This window comes from Triturus cristatus, chromosome 8, assembly GCF_964204655.1.
Source record: "Triturus cristatus chromosome 8, aTriCri1.1, whole genome shotgun sequence".
NCBI lineage: Eukaryota > Metazoa > Chordata > Amphibia > Caudata > Salamandridae > Triturus > Triturus cristatus.
The window spans coordinates 31,071,642-31,095,748 of NC_140591.1; the positions used below are offsets into that span (position 1 = coordinate 31,071,642).

The following is a 24,107-nucleotide window of genomic DNA, read 5'->3' on the forward strand; positions in this document are numbered from 1 at the left end:
AGCACTATTCTCGGGTCGCAGCACATATGCAGTTTTTGTGCAGCAGCTACAATGCAACCCAAGAACATTTGTGCACTGGGACAGATGTACTAAGCTATCACAGCCCAAAAATGGCATTTGTCAGGATTGGTAGAATTCCTACTGCATTAACAATATAGAAGCGGGGATTGAGTTTGCAAATCCCTCAGAATGCTGTGAGAGACTGAGGCCTGCAGGGAACAACGGACATTCATCCCTGCATTTGAAAAAACACAGACATTGCAGCCTTTGTCGCTTAAATAAATAAATGGATAGGTCTGAGACATACCTTAAATGGGTACTTGGTTCTACCATTGTGGATAAAGTAAGCCTGGCCTCGGTGCGGTGGAAGATCACACATTGGACTTCTTCGCTGATTGTCTAAAGCATGGCTTGTCTACTGCTAACACTAGTGTATCATCATATAGGACTTGTGAGACCCAGGAATTGGAGGGAAGATTACCCTGCGATTCATGCATTTTATTCTAGATCAGAGGTCTTCAAACTGTGGGGCGTGCCCCCCAGGGTGGCCATGACTGTGTTCCGAGGGGTGTGCAAAGGGTGGTGCAAAGGCCTCTAAGTACTTGTAAATGAAGATTGCCTGGAATGCAGACTTTGATTATTTGTGGCCATTACAGGCTGTCTTCATTTACATCTAGTGTTCTAATTGCATAAAACAAGCAGGGCAACTGTAATCCTGAGATCAAAGATGCGGCAACATGAACAAAATAGTCTAAAGTATTTCAGTGTTTTTTAACCTGTAGACAACGGCACATAAAATAATGCTCACATTTTTAAGTCAAAAATAAATGCAATTTTAGGTAATGGTGGGAGAGGCACTCTTTTACATAATGAAATCTCAGTTGGTTAATTCAACCACCCCAAATGTCTGTCTGTGAGACCATATAGTCACAGAATTGAATCCTAGTTAGCACAGTCAATAAGAGTGAATTGTGTATGTGTGTGTATATATATATATATATATATATATATATATATATATATATATATATATATATATATATATATGTTCGCTCCAAGGTTGCCCTCCTTCAGGAAGCACTCCGATGCAGTCATAGGTATCAAACCTTTAATGGTATGGGAGGAGCTGCATAACATCAATAGCATTTGACTGTCCAACAGCGTCTATTAAGCCTGACGCGTTTCGAAGTTAGAAACCTCTTCCTCCGAGGCATAGACGCGGAAGAAATGTGCGTGCATTACGGACCCCTCCCTTAATTTATACAGGGAAGCCTGCCCTGGATGGGCCGCTGACGTACAACGAAGCATGCATTGCTGGGCCTTGTAGTCCGTAATTGAAATATTTACGCTCATCGCACACATGATGAAACTGCCGCAGAATTCAAAGCCCACAGATGGGCCTCGATATATGGCGCTCCTCCCTCAATCCAGTCACAGCATCTCCGATTGGGACCCAGTGTTTACCGGATCTCACGGCCCCCTGCCATGGGGTGGTGCATTCCCGGCGGCTAGGCTCGCCGCCAAACATGTTCGCTCCAAGGAGACAGCCTGCTACTCACAGCCATAGGTATTATTAGTGAAGCAGTTGCATTTCGGGTCTGGAAGTGTGAGGGGCTGATAACACCCTATTATTGGGAATAGGGGTGTTATATTCAACTTGTGTTTGGTGATTTATTCTTTTAGAAGCTTCATGTTTAGTGTGGATTATGAGTTAAAGCAAAAGTAGCCCAGAAAGTTACCTCATAATTCTCACCCCTCCGATCAGCCTTGCTCCACCTGCTCCCTCCAATCTTGCCCTAAAGTTTGGAGGGGGACCCAGCATCAAAACATTTTGCTTTGGGGTCCTCGGAGTACAATAGTTTGAAGTCCATGCCTGACAATGTCATCTGTCTTTCTATTACTCAAGTTTTTATATCTGCAATCCTACTTCCAGGTGCTGCTTACGTTCCAGGATGTTGTTGCCTGTTTCTCACAAGAGGAGTGGGACCTTTTACACAACTGGCAGAAGGATCTCTATGCCAACCTGATGAAGGAAATAAACCAAGTTTTGATGTCCCTGGGTAAAGTTAATCTGACTGTATTTTGTAAAGTTTGCACAGTCTATAAATTACCAGGCAATTTGCTATTTTAGGATCCCCTAGATAGGTTTTGAAATAGTTTGGCAGTATTTCCTTAACTTTCTTTATGTTCATTGCAGTACTTTTTTCTGTGCATTCTTTAATTGAATTCCTTTCCCTATACACACGCAAGATGTAAAGTGAACTGCTTTTTGATTCTTAGGCTGTGACATAGAAACAAAATGCCTCTAATGCTGTATTTGGCACCCTAAAATTATATTTGTGGCAATAGCTGCTGTTGCTCAAGAAGGTTGCACCCTTCTATCTTCTATAATAAACTCCCATATTTAAATGTTTCTTCTGTTGGAGCATGTCTGAAGGAGCTCTAGAAAAACAACATATTCTCTTTTATTTTTTATACAGGTCCTGTAATTGCAAAATCAGTCTTTTCTCTGAGAGTGAAAGAAAAGCAAAGCCTGTGTCCTCCTGTTGATGAGGCCTTTGACAGAAGACACAAAGACAACCATTCCCCGGGTGAGTGAGCGGAGTACAAGTGCTTCATCCGTAATCTGGTATATTTGTTCCTGCAACAACAGACAAAATTGAAGTTCCAAATAAAGTTTCTGAATTACTAGCACCATGTCATATTCCCTCTTGTCCTAGACTCCGAGTAGTGCCGACTGCAGGCTGTGCCACGGTACTTCATATGTAATACGGAATGTCTAAGCATTATTTCAGTAACCACAAAAGGAGGCGTCCTTTCATCTGCATGACAATGTGTCCCATATAAATGACAGGATTCAACTTGACTTGAACTCCTCTGTGGACGTAATGGAGACGACTCATGTTCCTGGGGATGGAAAAGTGAAAAACTGAAGAATGACTTCATGTTCCTCAGAGTATAATCGCAAACAAGCAGATCCGTCAAGAACCCGAGGAGGAGCCAGAACCTGGTTAAGTCCACACTAGCCACATACTTAGTCTCTGTGGTTTATTCCTCACTACCTAGAAACTTAAGGGCCTACAAGGCACTTTAAAAGCAAAATACTATTTGTACTTTTTGCTCGGTGCACAGTGCACGGCATACCCAACTCCAAATCTAGTCTACAAACTGAGAATTAGGCAGATTGTCACAGTAGAAGTTTATTTGCTGATGGAGCCATGGTCATTCTGACCAAAAAGGTTGAGGGTTACAAAATACTGTTTGGGAGCAGCACTCTAAAAATATAACTGTGTCCATGTTCAGTATTCCAATGTAGTTCCTTGTAATTTAAAATCCACATCTAAATATAATGGCATTCCAATCTTTGCTCCCGGGATCAGTGCAAGAATTCAAGCCAGATTCTCCAAGTATACAAAATTGTCTTTATTGATCAATTTGCATCTTTTCTTGATACATTCAGTTTATCAGCCCAGCCAATGCGTTCCGTCCCACTCGGGAACTTCATCAGGGCTGCAAAACACATATGCAAATTATTTAAAATTAAAAACTAGCCACCCCATATCACGAATACTTGGATGCAAATATTAAAACACATTATATTACAATAGACAATCCTGCCCCTGCAGAGAAAAGAAAATTACTACATGTAAATTAATCAATACCTCCTATTTCATATCTATTAATCAATATTGAGACGGCCTGTATCACCTCATAAGTATTTTAAATTCTTCATTTATCGATGGAAAAACTCCCAATTAAATAATCCAGGTATTCCACCGTTTGAACATTAGAGAAACGCTTAATAAAATTACATTTCATTTTCACAAATCCAATTTTTGTCAAAATCCCATACATAGTATATACAAAAGATATAACCAGGGTTGTTTGCACCCCCATATGTTTAAACTCCAAAAACATAACCTGAACAAGCATTCACATCCACTTACAAATGATCACGTAAATCAGGCCTCATCTCAAAAAGATCAAATTTTCCCAAAACTTGCAATTTGTTATATTTTATAGAAATAGTCTAGTCCCCCAAATTCACCCTTACATTTTGTGTTGGGGTAATAATCAAAAGCTGCAGTCAAACATCAACATTGCTTTTATTGGATTCTCTATCCCTATTTTCATATTTCATCTAGAAGATAAATACATACAGTCCTTCAATATACTCTTACAAATACTCAAATAATAATCATGTTATATGGCCCTGAATACATGTATTGATTTGGATCCGTCATCAAACTTGGGAACAACTGAGATTATCTTGACAATTCCACTGGAATATATGGGCCATTGTGCAGAAGCGTTATTTAAAATGACCCAACTGGGACTATCTACAGTGATTTGGTTGTTGAACTTAAAAGTCTGTTTTCAAGCAATGCCTGTAAAAATATGGGGGGTAAAGTCTGTCGCACTTGTATGATACTTCAATAGTAATTTCATAATCTGATTTCCATTCATATCCTAAATTAAAAATCACAGAAGGTACACTATAAGATAATAACTGCACCTCATCGAGAAAAAAGAATATAAAATTGCTCAATGACAGTCAGCCCTCCTCTATTTTACAAATTCTGTCCATTAAAGTTGTCAAGAAATAGAATCTGAGGGTGCAGTTTTAGGAAACAGAAACCCCTCCACATTGTCCCGTATTTAGATATTATAGGCAAGTTGCCCCCTCCAACACGAGTGCCAACATGTACTGACTGGATCAAACGTCTCACTAGAAGTTGGCAGTCCCAATTTTGTAACATGCAGTAGTCAATGGTGTAGAAAGGCCCTCTTCCTGATCAGAAACTCCAAACATGGTAAAAAGGAAAGTCGATACAATCTCTACTCAATCACCTGAAAGTCACTGTTACATGAAGTCCATTAAGTGGGCGTAAAACACAAAAAGTGGAACTGTGCAATCAAATTGGGCCATGTCACCACTTATCTGTTAACCACAGGTTCCCTAGCATATGCATAAAGTGGCAGACAGTCAATTTAGGCGGGCATGTTGTAAGAGGTAACCTCCTAAACCTATATATTATAAGCGACAGTAGTTTCCCATAAGGATTCACATAATGTTTATCCAAACACCAAAATGAGTCCCTACAATCCTGTAGGTCTCATTATCATTGAATATATGACACATGTACCTATTTGTTCGCCTAATATCCTTTTTTTTTACTAAACAATGTTATTGGTTTTTATGAGCAATAAAATAAAAGTGCATCACCATGACATATAAAGCGTTTCAATGCATCTATTGAATTATCTCCCCATTTTGTCTCATTATAGACGAGCCCTGTAATGTTCCCCAAAGCTTCAAACATTTCCTGCAGAGATATCAACCCAGCAAGCCCAGCCATTTGCCCCAGATACGTTCTTGTTTGGCCGGACAGCCTTGTGCCTTGTACAAAGATTTTTTGGGGATAGTGCACTAGTCCACTCCTCTACGCCACTGTGCGATGGAGGGAGATGTTTAGTCTTTCCAGGCAGCTGCAATGTCTCTATTAGCTACTAAAATGGCAATGCCAAGGAACAATTTAGCAGTACGGGAACCATCCAGCCCCTCCATCACTCCTAGGAGAAGGGCAAGAGGGCTAAGAGGGATCACCCAACCCAATACACTACCTAGTTCAGCCACGATCGACATCGGGCTCCTCCTCACAGGGGGGGGGGGGTCATTTTGGAGTGAGGAGGAATCCCGCCTTATGTATCCTTACAGGGGTGAGGTATGCACAGTAAAGATAGTAGATTTGAATGAGGTGGAGCCTAGCCAATACAGTGAGCACCCTAGGGGCCATCAGTGTATCCCTCCAATCCAAAGGGCCAATTCAGTGTTCCCAGCGAGTCCTAAGGGAATCCAAAGTGGACGGGGTGTTGTTTATCAGGGATCGATAGATTTGGAATATTCCCCCATTCCCCAGGTTCTCCATGAGGAGCTTAGCTTCCAACAGACTACATTCTGGGAATGTCGTGTGGTCGGGAAGGTGGAGGGCAAGTGCATGTCACATCATAGGTATTTGAAGAATTGAGTCGAGTGTAGGGAGTATGTTTGCTTCAGTTCTTGAAAGGAAGACTCTCCATACACCCCCCAAGGGAGTGATGCCAATCTGGTCCCACCTCTGGAAGCCTACCAGTGTCCCCACCTCCCGCAGTCAATTCCCATGCCAAAGCGGCATTTGTAGTGTAATTTTAGCATCCCACTGGGTGTGTCGCAGAGCAGACCGCCATGCCAGGAGGACCGTATGTGTTAAAGTTGGTAACGTGTGAGGAATTGGAGCCCCATAAAGCGTAGCCTGGACTTGAGGGAACCCGAGGTTCTCCATTTCCAGTCGGTACGTGGAATCTGTCCAACCGGCATTAAACCAACCGTAAATCACCAGGAGACAGGTAGCCAGGTAGTACAGGAAAGGGTTTGTCATCCCCATTCCTCCATCATATGGGGCCCGCTGGCAATGCACAATGGCCATTCGCAATCTCGAGCCCCCCCAGAGGAAAGTCGTGTCTACTCCATCCAAGCTACGGAACCAACTGCAGGGAAGGTGGAGCGGGAGGTTCTAGAGACCTTACAGAAGATGGAGCAGAACCATCATTTTACACAGGGCAATCCTACCCAGGGGGTTGAGTGAAAGTGATTGCCAACGACAGAGGTCATCCTTTGTTCGTTTGAACAATGGTTCTACATTGAGGGACCAGGTCAGCCCCGGGAGAAGCGAACGACATCGACAGAGGTCATCCTTTGTTCGTTTGAACAATGGTTCTACATTGAGGGACCAGGTCAGCTCCTGGAGAAGCGAACAACAGAGGTCATCCTTTGTTCGTTTGAACAATGGTTCTACATTGAGGGACCAGGTCAGCCCTGGGAGAAGTGAACGACAACGACAGAGGTCATTCTTTGTTCGTTTGAACAATGGTTCTACATTGAGGGACCAGGTCAGCTCCTGGAGAAGCGAACGACAACGACAGAGGTCATCCTTTGTTCGTTTGAACAATGGTTCTACATTGAGGGACCAGGTCAGCTCCTGGAGAAGCGAACGACAACGACAGAGGTCATCCTTTGTTCGTTTGAACAATGGTTCTACATTGAGGGACCAGGTCAGCTCCTGGAGAAGCGAACGACAACGACAGAGGTCATCCTTTGTTCGTTTGAACGATGGTTCTACATTGAGGGACCAGGTCAGCCCCGGGAGAAGCGAACGACAACGACAGAGGTCATCCTTTGTTCGTTTGAACAATGGTTCTACATTGAGGGACCAGGTCAGCTCCTGGAGAAGTGCTACCCAGATTCTGAGATACTTGAAAGAAAGCCTACGCAGGTGGATAGTTGTTTGCCAGTCCACGCATTCTCTTCATTCATGAAGTGGCACCAGGGTAGATTTTGGCAGGTTACTTTCTCAAAAGAATGGAGGATCTACAGGGCATAATATTCTTAATGGATAATAGGCGACTCACTGTCACATCTTATCATCTTCCAGCTATAGAGAGAATAATGCAGCTCATTTCCCACATTAGGTCTGTTTTCCACAGCTCGAAGCCTGGTCTGGTGGCTCAGTGGACTAATGCGTCCACTGTAGGAGCCTGTGTTCAACTTCAAGGGTTCAAATCCCGGTGGGTCCACTTTGCCTTTCATCCTTCTAAGGTCCGTAAATTGAGTACCATTAAGTCTGTTTTTCAGCACCAAGATAACCTTGGGTGAACGTGTGCTTTACATACACGTTATGTTATGCTACTAATCCACCTAGCCGCAGCTTGTCTCAAAAATAATTCCTTATCTGCGCCTCTCAGATTTCAAATTATCTTTTGGATTCCATGCAAGGTAAATTCACAATGCTCAAGGTGATTTTTAGGTCTCGACCTTGCTATCGTGTAAGCGATCGCAAAGCGAGACTATAGAAAGCGGGTTTGAAAAGTGCTCCCAAAAAGCGGATTGCATTGCTAGCACGCGCACAATAACGCGCTTGGTGCCGCCATGCACTCCGCTTTTTGGGAGCACTTCAAAGGGTTCGCTCCCCCGCGTGGAATACGCTCCCCCGACCCCAAGCGCGCGTGCGCCACGCTCCGCCGGGCTTGTTGTTTTAGTCATCGATATTTCACGCGGTCTCTCCCTGCCTCGTTTCTTCTGTCATAGCATTGCTCTCTTAGCTCACTCTTTTCTTTGTTGAGTCACCACCCCCTTATACTCAAGTCTGGTTCCGTTTTCAATTACATGACTCCCCCTCTCTTCGTCGGGCTCTTATTGTGTTCACTGCTCTTTGGCTTAGCGTCTCATTTGTTGTCTCCTTTCCACCATAGCTGATTATGACTCACTTTTTCCATCTTTTTGCTTCTCTCATTTCATGTATCGTTTATCTCTCGTTACATTTGGAGTGAAGCTAGACTATACATACAGATAAACAAACACATTGTATATTACATTATTAGACTCAATCGTACAGATAACACTCTTCACTGTGAATGTATTAGAGCAATAAGGCAACAAAACCACTACATATACTTTGCTAGGAGTTTACAACGGCCACGAAGGGGTGGCGGCAGAACGTCATTGTACCTGATATATATATAATACTTTTTTAAATGTAATCCCCACTTGATTTGATTTCTTTGCCTTGGATTCAAAGTTCTTCGCTACGACTTCCTTTAACTTCACTAAATCTTGATGACTTAAAAACGAAAACACATATCCTGGCGTAGAAGTAAGTCCTTCGTGTAAGCGAGGAAGTAGCGTAACGGCCAGAGCAGACCGGTCGACCTTGAAGCAGGGGAACCAGGCTCGAACCTTGTCGGGAGGCACAAACATACTGAGATTCTGGACAAATCACTTTTTCTCAAGGTGCCTAAAATGAATGTGTCTGTCTGTAATGCACCCGGTTGGGACTGATGTAAACGCGCTGATATCTTTTGGTCGAGTTCGCGCTATGTAAAACTACAACAAAATAAAAGGGAACTTTGCCCTCGTGTCTGGTTCAATCACATCACTTTCTGTGATGTGCAGTGCAGAATGGCTCCCCAAGGAAGCGGACAAAAGCAATTATAGTGACCGCTTTTAATCTGCCGATGACGTTTTCCAAGTCTCAGACTGAAGGCGCCGGATGGGACGTGACCAGCACTGGCCTTTATCCTGCCAGAACGTGTCTGATCCTGTCCAGGCCGGTCTCTGGCTAGGATCTAATGGGAAGGTTTATTTGTCATTGTGTTTTCCATTGTCGTTGGTAGCTGGCGGGTGTTTGTTTTATTTAGTTTGGTTTTCCTGTAGCGCAGACCTGATCTAAAACGGCGTTAGAGCGCTTTAAAGGGAATATACGGGAAATGTTATATTGGACACTTAAATAAAATACAACGGTCATATAAAGGCCGAGCACACGAGTGCCCGTTTCTGCCTCGGCGTCACTCCTCTGCTCTGTGGGGTCAGCGCCGCTCGCTCGCCCCAGGGAAGGATAGTGCGTGGAACTCTTTAGACTGAAACCCAGAACGATGCCTAGGTAAAGTGCTGATGTAGGGCTGTCCGTCAACTCCTCACCAAATTGTCGTGATGCCACCATAACGTCTTAAATTAAACAAGCATTTGCAATGCAATAGGTCTCGCATTTACGCGAGTTTGAGCTATTGACATTGCAAATGACTGCCTTTTATTTAATTTTTAAAAACAGAATAAATGCATTGTCATTTGCAATGTCAATAGCTCAAACTCGCGTAAATGCGAGACCTATTGCATTGCAAATGCTTGTTGTTTTTAATGTGTTGTGACAAGGGATAAAGAAAGTCCATATTTTATATTACTCTACATTGCTCCTGTATTTGTGTGTTTAGAGCTCCATTGTACTCCCCACATATATTAGGGAACAATTACATATGATAATGTATACCACAAAGTGGTGAACATTACAATGAATGAGTTGGTTTATGTGTTTGACCAATTTATTTGTACCATATTTACACATGTTGATTTCTGACCACATGTAAAAGCCTTTAAGGGGTTAAAAAACAACTCTAGTTCAATGCTTTATGGACCAAGTAATGTCTTCTGTTGTATATGGTGACCAGGGCCAATCTTGTCCTCACCCATTCTCGCATCTCTTTAACTTTGGTGTTTTCAGCGAATTTCTAGGTTTTTGAATCATTCAGCCAGCACGCCAACTGTACATGGTCTGTGGTGGGTCACAGCGGGAGTGCTACCCTGCAGATGCCCATGCACTGCAGCTCGCCCTCTGTGGTCCTCATTCTGCCCCTCCCTCCCTCCTATCTCCTCTCCGTTGCTGCCCCTGCACATGCCAGCCTGCTCAGAATAGTCTGCTATCTGCCCCTTCCCCTGCATCCCTTCCCACCTGCCCTGTATTCATCGTCTGTGTGCCCCTGCCCCCTCCTGTGTGCGTTCCATGGTCAGCATGATGCCCCAAACCCTTACCCTCTGTTGTCAAGTACGTTGACTAAACCTGTACTTATGAACCATTCGAAATGGAACAAACTCCCCGCTGCTCCCTAAATCTGTATATTTTCATTGACTTCGCAGATAGGTGACAGAGGGATGTATGACTGTTTACCGTGACAGAGCCCTCGCATATCTGTGATTTGTTTTTTTTTTAATGTGAATGTGTGTATGATTTCTATATTAAAGTATGAGTTTCTAGACCATTAATTAAAAATTACTTTTTTAATACTGCAACAAAAATAAGGTATGATCAATTGATTACCAGTTTTGATCATTTTGAACGATAAGCAGGTGAGGTACTGTCTTTTGTATCGTGTTTAATAGTTTCCAGTTGTCTAATTTGTGTCTAAAGGACCCACGCTTCCCTTTCAGGGAAGTTTGCTACCGCCTTCCCTCTGTGGTCACCTTCCTGCCCCTGCCCTCTGTTCTCTATGTGAGTGACCCTGGCCCCTCTCTCCCCTGGCCTGCCCTCAATGATCAGCTTCCTATCCTTCCTGCCCCCTGTTCTCCATGTGAGTGACCCTGGCCCCTCCCACCCCTGGCCTGCCCTGAATGATCAGCTTCCTATCCTTCCTGCCCCCTCCTGCCCTCTGTTCTCTAAGTGAGTGACCCTGGCCCCTCCCTCCCCTGGCCTGCCCTGAATGATCAGCTTCCTATCCTTCCTGCCCCCACCTGCCCTCTGTTCTCCATGTGAGTGACCCTGGCCCCTCCCACCCCTGGCCTGCCCTGAATGATCAGCTTCCTATCCTTCCTGTCCCCTCCTGCCCTCTGTTCTCTATGTGAGTGACCCTGTCCCCTCCCTCCCCTGGCCTGCCCTGAATAATCAGCTTCCTATCCTTCCTGCCCCCTCCTGCCCTCTGTTCTCCATGTGAGTGACCCTGGCCCCTCCCACCCCTGGCCTGCCCTGAATGATCAGCTTCCTATCCTTGCTGCCCCCTCCTGTCCTCTGTGGTAAGCTTACCACCATGCCCGTGCTGTGCTGCCCTCTGTGGTCTCCATTCTCCTTCAGCCTACACCTGTCCCTTGCCGTCTGCTCTCCATAGTCACATTGCTACCCCTGCAATGCCGTCATGGCCTTCATAGCCAGCTGTCTGCCCCTGACCATGGCAGCATACTCCATGCCCTCTGTTCTGTGTCCGTACCCGAGGCCCCTCCCTCCTGCCCTCTGTGGTCCATTGTGCTGCCCCTGCTGTCCTGCAAATGTGGGCACCGGGATGCTCTGCTCTTCCCATCACTTCCATGCCGTCTGTTATCTATTCACATGCCCCTGTCCCCTCTGCCAGCCTCCATGGCCCATTGCACTGCCCCTGTTTATGCCGGCCTGCCCTGCATGATCAACATCTGCCCTGCTCTCGACTGCCCTCTGTTCATCATCTGCGTGCCCCTACACCCCACCTGCCCTTTGTGGTGAGCGTGTTGTCTCTGCAAATGCCAGCCTACCCTTCCAGGGTCAGCTTGCCACTGCTACCCCCTATCTCCACTGGCCTTCATATTACATATGCATGCCCTTGCCCCTACCCTTCTGCCCTCCGCAGTTTGTTGTGCTGCCATTGCGGCCTGTCATCTGTGGTCAGTGCCCCTGCCTGGCCCCTTGTCTGTTGTCCATTGTGCCATCATTGCCCCCGCTGCTTGCTTGTCCTCATGTTAAGCTTTCTAGAGCATTAACCTTAATTTCTATGACAAGAACCTCCTAATTTTGTTAATTACTAAAGAAATGCTTTAGGGTTTACAGCTCCGAATCCTTCAGGATGGGATCAGGTGTGCCTCGCTGTCGTCATAGATCAATGTTAGCACTCGAGTTGTTTATTAGCGGGGAGGTAACTGACCGGCTGCTTGTGGGGTTTTAGTCTGGATCACAAGGCTTTATGATGGAGGAAGATAGACTTGAGAACTCCTAGAAAATGTGTCCTCGCTGTAGCTTGCTGGAGCACTGACCCTCATGTCTACGACAAAATGACCGTCCACGCTTGCTTTTCATTTCTGAAGGAAATGCTTTGTTTTACATTTCTGGATCAACACTTCAGTCATAAATACAGAATGCTAGCACTCTAGTTGTTGATTGGCACACTGTGGGAGGCTGCAGTGGAACACTTATCTTAAATCTAAGGGGGTCGCCAGAGCCGCAGGGGTCAGGTTCCTAACCTTCTGATGAAAGGATGTAGGTCAGTACACCAATATTGAGTTAGAAAGCCAGTTGGACTGCAGCACTGACACAAGCCTGCTGAGCTATCCTGCGCAGGCAGTGTTTTCTAAATCACTATCAGTCCCATGGTGAATTCAGGGAAACCGTGGCAATCCCAAAAATCTTTCTTATATGAACAACACGTTCAAAGGTAGCACTAAAAACCAGACACATTTAATTTTAAATGTTTATTTTAAAACCCTCAGTCTAGTGTATAAAACATGAAAGCTAAGCATAGAGAATGCAAATATAAAAGGAAAGACGTTTCTAGCATTTTAGCACATTTCTGACTAGATGAGTTCTAGCCACATGTTGTAAACAATAGGTTGATACTTTAAGGCGCCATAATGAAATGAATGCGACCATTTTACAGACGTAAGCCTGCATCGTGGGCAGCCATGATGAAATCAGCCTTTTTGCTTGTACCCTAAGAACTTCACACTTTTCATTAGAGAGAAAGGAAAGCTACCAGCAGGCAAGAAATGAAAACAGAATGTCAGACTTTATCTTCAAAAGGAAGATGGCGTGACTTTATAGAAAATGTGCCCTCATGTTAGCAACAAATCCTCTCTCAAACATGGTTCATCAAATCCCAGCAGAAGGTCATTTTGATGTGATTTATATCAACTACGTCTCCTAGAAGGTCACTTTGTTTGCAAGATGGGAGGAACAAGAAATATAAATACAGTGAGAACACTTTGCTAAACATGTGGAATAATTAAATTCAAATTGAAATAAAAACATGCGGATAGTGCAGTATTACAGTACTGAGATGACCCTAAATATACAAAAGTCAAAGTAATAACTAATGTCAGAATAGATGATTTTTAATCTACCCACTCAGGGTTGAATACAAATTCACTGACAATCAACACTGGAATGCATAAATGAGTAAAAAGAAACTAAGGGGCTCAGTTCCCACTAAAGAAGTCACAGCAAATAAAAGTGAAAACAATCGCAACATTCTTATTGTAAAATAAGACAAAAGAGCATCTAGCCGTATGCGGTCAAAGGGCCAATGAACCCCATTGCTGCACGGGGAGCCTCCATGTTTCACTTGAGGTCCCTTGCATTAGGATGTGATTTTATGTACCCCATCCCCAGAGGCCACTTGGACGCAAGATGGGTTTCAACGCCTTCAACAAGACTACGCGGCCGAAACGCATCCACGTTATTTGCTTGATTTGCTGTCACTATTGGAATTAAATAAGCTTAAGCATTAGCTTTTTTTAACATTAACAATTTTTTATTTATTTCATGAAAGAAATAGGCAGGTATATTCGTATTGGCCGATGTTCAAAGCAAGAAAAAGATCTGCCCACATAAAAGAATACTTACAGCCTGTTTTGATAGTACAGATTAACCGCAAATGTGGCGCTCTTCAGACATGTAAACTATTTGGTCTTGCCAATAAATAAAAGGAAATAACAGACTTATCAATGGTACCCACTCAATACTGCATCCCCGTTTACCTACTCACTGGTGTTCCCAGTTCCATGGAAAATGACAACTCCTTCCAATCCTCTGTTCCGTAAATGATTCTCTTTCACCTCGAAAAACCAGAGGGAGTCCAGATCCCCTCTGATCCCGCAGATCGTGAAAGTCATTCTCGCACCTCTAAGACCTAGTGTCACGGCTTTCACCCTCGGTGGCAAGGACAGCGGAGGGGCGCCAGGACCAGCGTCCCAATCGTTTCCAAATCTATCTTCTTAGCTAATGTTTATCTGCTAATGTGGAGGCTAAGATTTCTTCTGGTAGGAAGCCACTGTGGAGCACCACCTTTTTGAGAGCCGCTTTGTCCCTTTTTTCAGTCCAAATGTAATAATAGATTTAATTTAACAATAACATTTAACTTAAAATAATGTTATAAATTAATAATTAATTAATAATTAATTAGAATTATTATATTAAATTAACTGTTTGGTTAAATATTTAGTACACATTTGATTTAGTGTGTTAATGTGCTTTAATATTTAATTTTATTAGTTCCAGGTTAATGATAAAAATTTTGACTCTACATTTATATTATATGAAAATATCCATAATCTTTTAAAGAATAATAAACTTTAATATTTTCCCTTATACATTCCCGTAGGGAGCTCTCCACCATGGTGGTGGTGATTTCCACCTATATGTGAAAAATTACTAGTAGTAACTTTACACCTTTCTAGGGAAGATTGGGGGCCTAGGAGGGTTGTCTTTGACTGTTTCTCCTGGAGGTGGAGGTAGGGAATATACTCCAGGACACCAGGAACGACTGTGGGTCTCAAACATGAAGTGGAGAACGAGATAGACCTCCAGGCATGTGGGGAATCTGCATTTGTCTAGCTCCCAGCCAGTGATAAAGCGTGTTGCCGTGAGGAGTTTGGAGGGACCCAGACTGCCAAGATCAGTGGCCTGGGATTGCTGACTAGCCTCAAGGACTCTTGGCTGCAGACGTAGCTGATCTGAGCGTGTGGGCTCATGTGCCTGAGTGCCTCACTAGTGCATCTTCTTTTTGTGCGTGGAACTGACCTGAATTTGAGTACTCTCATGCCTCGATGCCCTGCTTCTTTGGCTAACTACACTATGTACCCTGCTGCGACCTTCATCAGGGCTGGAACACCTTCATCACTGCACCTGTCAACCCAGGCCCGGCAAAGGATAGCTGCCTGTGAAGACCAATTCACCTTGGTACTAATCTCTTGAATTGCGTGTCCCCAGCCCTCGGTGCAGCGCTATGTGGCCCATGGGAGTGGATCTCCTCGGTCCCTTTGTGGTAAATAATTTAATTACCGGGACTTAATTTGATACGGAAACATAATAAAATAGCTCAGTAAATAAGAGGCAGAATCCGTGGTATTAGAGGTTCGGAATGGGCTTTATTCCAATGATCGATTATAATCGGTTGCTCCAAGTTCCATCACCACGGAGGTTCAGGAAGTGAAGTACATACATTATTGACAAGAAATGACTTTTATAGAACATACATTACAATGGAATAGATGCGGGAGGCGTAACAATTGATAAGGAAGATGACGATTCACATGCGTAACCGAAAATGGGTGTAATGAGGAGTAAAAAGGAACATAATTGGTTATGATGTCATATATAGGTGGATCTATAAGATTATACTTGGCATAGATGCGTGCGCAGCAGCATGACGTGTGATTTACGTGCAACTAGGGGGTGAGTGGGACTTGACATTTAGCTCTACATGTGGAGACAAGAAGTCTGGGGGTCAAGTCAACCTAATCCCAAATCATATCTAACATCCTATGTTTAAAGAACTATGTTATCCACAAAGGGAGGACTCTTGAACAAAATCTATTCTATACTGACTGTGTGTGCGTGCACAAGCGTCTAAGTGTCTACACTAGATGCGAGGGCAGGAATCTTCCATAGTAACAGGGCTATGAATTACTTGCATAAAGACAGAGAAGCCGGGCCCTTTGCTCGGTAGCTGGAAGAATGTTTACTTAAACTACTAGACAGGAATGCATTGGGCAGGGAACGGAGCAGATAATTTCGAATGTGAAGTACAGTTTTTGGCAGGCAGCAGGCTGATGTCAGGCTTCGTGAGCCGCGCAGAGAATGAGACAAAGTTCATGGTCACAGATGCAGGCTCAGACTGGAGCTTTCAGAGGCAGAAGGCAAAAAGAGTTCGATGACAGAATCAGGGCCTACTTGCCTGGACTGTAAAATGGCATAAGTGAACCATATAAAGCCGGTGGCCTTTCATACTTAGGAATGGAATATCCGGCCTATTCATGGCGGATCTGACAGAGGACATGTTGACGGTGGACGCACATGTGTTTGCGTCTTCAGAACTAGAACTGGAGGGAACATACATGTACTTGTGATACATGCATGGAACCGTTGGGGTCCAAGATAGGGGACATAACTGATCAGAAAAATCCATATTTCCACATTCCCTCCTTGTCCCCTACTTGCCCGTTAAGAGATATCAATCTTCATCAATCCATTGATCTGTTCATATAACATCATTTGTTCTTCTTTCTTCTTCCGTGACGAATGAAATCTTGGTGGTGGAATACACGATGTGGCACACAGACCACAGATCGCTGGTCCACATTGTAGACATAGACAGCAACTGAATAGTATGAGAAGGCCAATACCTAGGAAAGATAGGACCTTCCATCCAAAGGTAGATAGTACACTCCAAAACCAACCGGACCAAGTCCAGGTGCCTGGGTTCTGGTGTATCTGGCTTACAATCTTATGAAGGCGAGTTATGGCCTTATATACAGATGGCGAATTTTCTGGTATGAAAATGCAACAGCTTGATCCGATGACCCTACAAGCTCCGCCCCTATCAGCCAGGATGACGTCAAGGACAAGACGATTTTGAAGCACAACAATCCGCATAGCAGACTGCTCTTCTGTTAAATTGCCTAAAGCGGAAATAGTTTCATTCACTACTGCTTCAAGGGTTCTAGTTAATCTACGTATCAGCTTACTATTAGTAACAGTACCTATATAGGGAAAGAGACCTTTATTGAAATCTGTGTATTTTTCCCATGCTGTTTCAGTGTAATCGACTATTGGGCGATCTCTCCTTACTCTATTATTTACTAAATGAGTGTTTCTGTGGTAATCAGGGGGAGCTAGAAAAACAGGTGGCAAAAGGAATCCAATGTAGCAAATACCATCCCAGTCTAGAGGCAAACGTACATATGCCGTCTGACCACATATGAAATAAGAATGGCGAGAAGCTCTAAATGTAGACTTGCCTTGATCACTAAATTCTACTACAGTGGTGCATTTACTATGGCCCATATGTATGGAACCATTTTTCCTTACACATAGTTCACCCTTTACTGGAAATATTGGCATAGCGGGCAAAATTGGAGTAGCTTCGGATTCGACATTTAGGATCATAAGATTAAGTGTAAAATTTCCTAATCCATACACTTCATTTTCTAGATCAGTTCCTGTTCTCTGGGGAAGTCCCTCCTTGTTGGGGTAGCAGACCTTAAGCAAAATTAAGTTCAAATTTCCCCATACCCAGTTATCTTGATAAACTGCAGAATTCGAATCTAGAGAATTAATTAAACTAAACCATGCTCCACAGGAGCCGTTGTGTGTGAACGGGTATGGAAAGAGAGGTAAAATTCCTTTATAATTCTGATAGGGAGGGAGTCGGCCACATATCCAACAATTTGTAGCATTGCTAACCTGATGGGAATGATGTAACATACTAATAAAAGTGTTATTGCGCAGCGCAAATCTATAAGACAACTCAAGCGGAGGTAATTCACTAAAAGAATGTTCAGCAGTAACATTGTAAACATGTCTAGAAATAGGATAATATATATGCAACAATATACTTGCAGTAATTATTAAAAGACTCAAGAAAAACAAAATTAATAACGTCATTATGCAATGGCTACGCAGTGATTTACAGTACGCCTGTCGTTTCAACATTTTTCGCGATTTTCCATGATTCAGGTCTAAGGGATACATGTCGGAGACAGATTCAACCGCTTCACCTTGGAGAGGACTTAAACAATCAAATCGTCCGACGGTTTAGGCCTGAGTTTCAGTTTATAAAGTTCCTGACTGTTGGCCTCAGCCAAAGGTAGTTTTGAGTCAATGGGGGAAGACACACGAGGTGGGCTATTCACATCCGAAGGAAGTCCATGAAATTTCTTGATATGACTTGAATGCACCCATCCTTTTCTGCCTTCGATCTTCACGGCTGTCCTTGTGGTGAGCAGGACCAACTTGGGTGATTTCCACCTGGGCTCCAGCTGAGTCTTTCGGTCGAAATTCCTCACCAGAACGAGGTCCCCCGGAACTACGTCAAGGGGTTTCACCTCAGTGTTGTCGGGAAAGGCTGCAGCTACCTGTGAACGACAAGATTGTAGTGCAGACATCAAGGAAGCCAAGTAATCTGTCAGCATATTACAGTCAATATCAGTTATTTTTCGTGGCATAGGCGTCCCCCACATATTTGGTGGTCTGCCGAAGATCACTTCATACGGGGATAGCCCTGTTCGAGAGTGTGCTACCATTCTCGTGTAAAAGAGTGCAACTGGTAGTGCTACTACCCAGTCGACACCTTTCTCCCTGCATATTTTGGACAATCTAATTTTCAGGGTCTGATCATGTCTTTCTACGAGACCTGCTGCCTCAGGGTGTCGGACACAGTGGAATTTCCACTGATAACCTAACAAAAGTGAAACATGTTTCATTAATTCGGATGAGAACGGCTGGCCGTTATCTGAGTGAACAACACGTGGTAAACCGTATCGTGGGAAGAATTCTCGAACCAACTGTTTGGCAGTAGTCGGGGCAGTGTAATCTGAAACCGGGTATGCCTCCGTCCAACGGGAAAGAGCACAAACAACTACGAGAACATATTTGAATCCTCGACATCGTTCCATCTGGATATAATCCATCTGGAGGACTTCAAAAGGGTGATCAGGAGGATGAAATCCACCCTGTTCTACGGGAACGCTTTTTCCTGGGTTGAACTGGCAACAGATCATACAGGTACGGACCTTTTGTTTGGCTGCTGCTCGTAAATGTTTATTGAACCAAATGTGTTGAATGCTATCTAGCATAGCTTTTTCTCCTAGATGTGCTGGACTATGTATAGTGTTAATTATAACTTGGACCATTGAATCAGGAAGGAACCACACAGACTTTTCCTTCATCATCCATCCTTGATCCGTTTGGATCCCTCCTAATTCGGTCCATTTCTTTATTTCATCTGGTGTAGCATGTGTCTGGATGTGACCCACTTGTGGGACACCCCCGCGCCGCACGGCCACCTGCTGCTGCGTGTGCCCCTTGCTTCCTTGTGCCTCGCTGCTGCCTCGTTCCGGACTGCCGCCGCTGCGGTTGTTTTGACCTTTGTTTAACCTGGCTGTTCGAGCAGTAGCGGCACCACCCCTCCCCAGCGCCTTGAGACCCTACGGGTATGTAGCGCGCTCTATAAGTGTCACTGATTGATTGATTGATTGAATTACGTCAAAAGTAGGATCTTTAACTGTCATACAATGTATCGGCGTCGGGACTATTGTCTTTGTCATGTCGGATGTTTGTGTTTGAGCAGTCTGTTTAGCTGTTCTGTCGGCTAGATCATTGCCTTGAGAAATGATATCAGTGACTTTCGTATGAGCTTTACATTTCATAATTGATATTGCAGTCGGTAGATGTATCGCATCTAATAAGGCATGAATGAGGGGTCCGTGCTGAATGTGGGCACCGTGGGAAGTTAAATAACCTCTCTCTCGCCACAGCACGCCGAAGTCATGTACAACTCCGAATGCATAACGTGAATCAGTGTATATGTTGACTTTTTTATTTGTGGCTTGAATACAGGCTTGTGTCAGAGCGATGAGCTCTGCGGCTTGAGCTGACAAGGTATTTATGCGATCAGTTTCAATTATTTCAGTGTCTGTTGTGACTGCGTAAGCAGCCACTAACTCTCCTGTATTTGTTCTCATACATGAACCATCTACATACAATGTCAGGTCTGGATCTGGCAATGGGACATCGGTTAAGTCTTGTCTGGGTTTCGTCGTTATTGTAATAACTTCAATACAGTCATGGGCTAGTGGGTCTGTTCCGATTACTGGCAAAAGTGTGGCAGGATTCAATGTGTTACAGCGTCTGATTTCTATATGTGGCTGGAACAATGTAAGTTCGTACCCTGTAAGTCGCGCTATAGTCAAGTGTTGTGTTTGCGTTCTATTTACAAGAACCTCTACTGCATGGGGTACTTGTACTGTCAATGGATGTCCTAACACTATGGCATCGCTTTGTCTGATTGCTAAAGCTGTCGCTGCCACTGATTTCAGACACGCAGGCAAAGCCTGAGCTACTGGATCTAATGTACTAGAAAAATAAGCACATGGTTTGTGTGCTCCTGCTTGTTCCTGTGTGAGTACTGACAAGGCAGTACCTTCGCGTTCTGTAACAAAAAGTGTAAACTGTTTTCTGTAACATGGCGTTGCTAAAACAGGTGCTTGACATAAAGCTTTCTTTAAGCTTTCAAAGGCATGTGTATGTTCTTGAGTCCAAGGGAGGACAGTCGATGTGGCTGCCTCCTGTGTTGTCAACTGAATGAGCGATTTTGCTAGAAATGCATACTGAGGGATCCACTGCCTACAGTATGAAGTGAGGCCTATGAAGGCTCGTACTTCCTTTTGTGTCTTGGGTATTGGCATGTTAGCTATTAACTGAATGCGGTCGGGTGTAAGCTGCCTTCCCTCCTTGGACAGCGAGTGTCCAAGATAAACAACTCGCTGGACACAGAATTGCAGCTTAGAAGGGGACACCTTGTGACCCTTTTCAGCTAGAAATTGTAAAACTGTCAGTGATGCTTTCTCACATTCGGGTTCGCTTCTCGCGGTGATCAGCAGATCATCGACATATTGAAGCAAGGCAGTGTTAACTGGCATGTGGATACTGTCAAGTTCTCGTTTCAGTGCTTGGCTATAGATGCTGGGGCTTTCTGTAAATCCTTGAGGTGCGCGTGAGAATTTAAAGCTACGTCCATTTAAACTAAATCCGAACAAATATTGGCTTTCCGGATCTATTGGGACGCTGAAAAAGGCATTTTTAAGATCAATTACAGTAAAGAATGTTGCTTCGGAATCAATGGCTGTCAATAATGACGAGATATCAGGGACCACAGGGAATTGTGGCACAATGCACTTGTTTAATTCGCGCAGATCAATAACCAATCGATATACTGGCGGGGCCTTCGGATCTGTTCGTTTAAGAATCGGAATTATTGGTGAATTACATACATTGGAGTCTGTTTCCACAACTACTCCTTGGGCAATGAGCTCGTCAATGATTTGCAGCAAAGCCACTACAGCATCTGGTGGTAACTTGTATTGTCGCATTCGTGGTAGTACCACTCCTGCCTTTAATGTGACTCGATATGGTGTAATATTCATGCGACCAACATCAGTAGGGCCTTGTGCCCATAGATGTGTAGGTAAAGTCTGCAGTCGGGGATCCATGTCTCTAGATACATAATGACCTTTGAAATCACGTAAAAACAATCTTACTCCTTCCGGAGAACAACATATTATAGCTCCTAGAGCTTTCAGTGTTTTTATTCCTAACAGATTTTCTGGACATGATTTAGTAAGCAATAAATCTGTAGTTCGGGTCAAAGGTCCTATCGTAAGTGGAAGAGGTTGTGACACTTCATTAACAATAGGTTTTCCTGAAAAACCAAGGGAAATATTCTGAGAGCCTGAGAGGGGTACCCCTGGAACTTCACTACGTTTTATGGTTGTTCGACTTGCCCCGGTATCGAGTAAAAATTTTCTGTCTTGGCCTAATAATTCACTATGTACATAAGGTCCTTCTTGGTCTACTGGGATCTCGATAAGGGGTAAGTCAACTTCCCTCTCTAGGCTGGTTCATGCGTATCGTTGATAATCAGGATAGTCATACTGTGCGGTCTGGTACAGTTGTCTTGTCGTCGTTTGTGTGGCAGCAACGGGCAGCGCTGGTGCAGCTGGCACAAACTGTACAGACTGTGGTGGAGCTGGCATGGACTGTGCATGTTGCGGGGCTCCTTGTTCATTCTGATCCTGTCTAGGTGGCCGTGGTCTTTCTTTTGTATTACCTATGGCGATATTATGTTTCAAAACTGGACAATCGTGTACGTAATGACCTGGCTTTTTACAATAATTGCATGTCCCTTTTACAGGTCCTGTTGAATCACCGGAATGTGCCATACCCTTTTTATGTCCTTCAGCTGGAACTGTCTGGGAAACTAGCATTTTCATTTTCGTGTCTTTCATACGTCTATGTTCATGTTCTTGTTCCTCTCTAATTCTATTGTGATGGTACTGTAACATTTGTAACATTTGTGATGGGGTTTTACCTTGCCAGGTACTCTCGAATTTTAATACTCTATTCTTTACTTGGGGCAGGGCATTTTCCACTAATTTTGTCACAAACAGATGTGGGTATGATTCGCTACTTGCTTTTATGCCACTATTTATACCAAAACATTTTTCAAATCGGGCATAGTAATCACTAGTGTCTTCATCTTGCTTCTGTTTACAGGCTGAAATTGTACCCCAATCTTCCTTTTTCGTAGTTAATAAACGTGGCAGTACCTGTACTAGTAAACCTGGTAGTGCTTTAGTTTTATCCCCAAGCCCTGCTCCTGCAGTTCGGGCCTTTTCTTCTGCTTCTAATACTGACCATTCTATCTTTTGGTCTCCTACCTCCCACTCTTTTTCCCTGAGTTTTTCGTAAATGCCAGCAGGCATCAGTACCTTTAATATTGTCATAATGTCGGGATAGGTATACTCTCCCATGAGTAACATGTCTTTAATTTCTCGGTGAAAACCCGCTGGGTCTTTGTCATGACTGGGTACCACTTTCTTCATTTCTAACAATTCTATTTTCGATATGGGCGTGTATACAAATACGCGTTTAAACTCATTGTCCTCGCCCTTTATTGGGTGTACTTCTCGTAAAGGATTCTGTCTGTCCATGTAATACGTGGTTCTTTCCTTAATGGGTAGTGAAACATGTTCTGAACATACAAAAAGAATGTACTGCTTTCTTGATTCTAGTATTTCTTTAATTAATTTAGTACCTGAACCTCTCCATCTATTCATGAGTAATTCAGTCAATATATCAGGCAAGGGACCAGGGTCCGAATGCTGACTCTGATATAGTATAAGGAGTTGTTGAATCATATAAATTCCAGCTAAACGCTGTTCGTCTGGGGTGAGATTCAAAAATGTGCGTGCTACTGTATCATCACTGTACTTTCCGGGACTGTCAACCCAATGGACAGCTGACCTGGCTAATTCTTGTTCATCCATAGAATCGAGAAAATGATAACCCCTTCGTTCTCGGAGTAATTTGTCAGCGGCTTGGAACGAATGCTCGTTAGACCTTATATGGATTATGGGTGTTGGGAAACTCCTGTTATTATCTGGACATATCGGACGCATCGGGTCAATAAGACATCTATTACTATTACAAGATCTTCCTCTACCTACATAGGCTATGGTGTCTGACTGTCCTGTGGGCAGTCCTGATCCTTCTTCCTCGCTTTGTTCGAACTGGTCTACCGCTAATCTCTCTTCGTGTAGGCGTTCTATTTCTTTTCGGATCTTTCGGCACATGGCTATTATACAATTCTGCTTATCATGTCTTCCTTCTGATATATTCTGACTCCATCTGGTAAGAATTTGCATTGCTTCCGGGTCTACCCCTGGTCGGTCTTGATTTCTGATCACACAATTTATGAGGAAACGTAACAGTTCCCCCTGTATCTCCACTTTCTGGTATTCCATAGCTCTGTTAATACTTTCAGAATCTCGCCCTGTTTGGACAAAATGGTATATATTATCTAGATGCGCAGTCATTCCTGGTAACTTCCCTAAATACACCGCGGCTCGTCTGATGCGTAATGATGCCAGGGTCATTTCGTCCTCTTTGCCGGGCACAGGGTCATATCTACAATCTACAAGAAGTTCCTTAAGCGTACGAGCATTTATG

At 43.7% G+C, this 24,107-nt stretch overlaps 1 protein-coding gene across 1 annotated transcript in view; it reads left to right on the forward strand.

The window, feature by feature from the left end:
* Positions 1–24,107, forward strand: part of LOC146799887 (uncharacterized) — a 235,665-nt gene that overhangs the window by 57,676 nt on the left and 153,882 nt on the right. The window contains exons 2-3 of the mRNA XM_085620813.1: positions 1,934–2,060; positions 2,481–2,591. Coding sequence (XP_085476939.1) covers positions 1,934–2,060; positions 2,481–2,591 — 238 coding nt within the window. The remainder of the gene's footprint in view (positions 1–1,933; positions 2,061–2,480; positions 2,592–24,107) is intronic.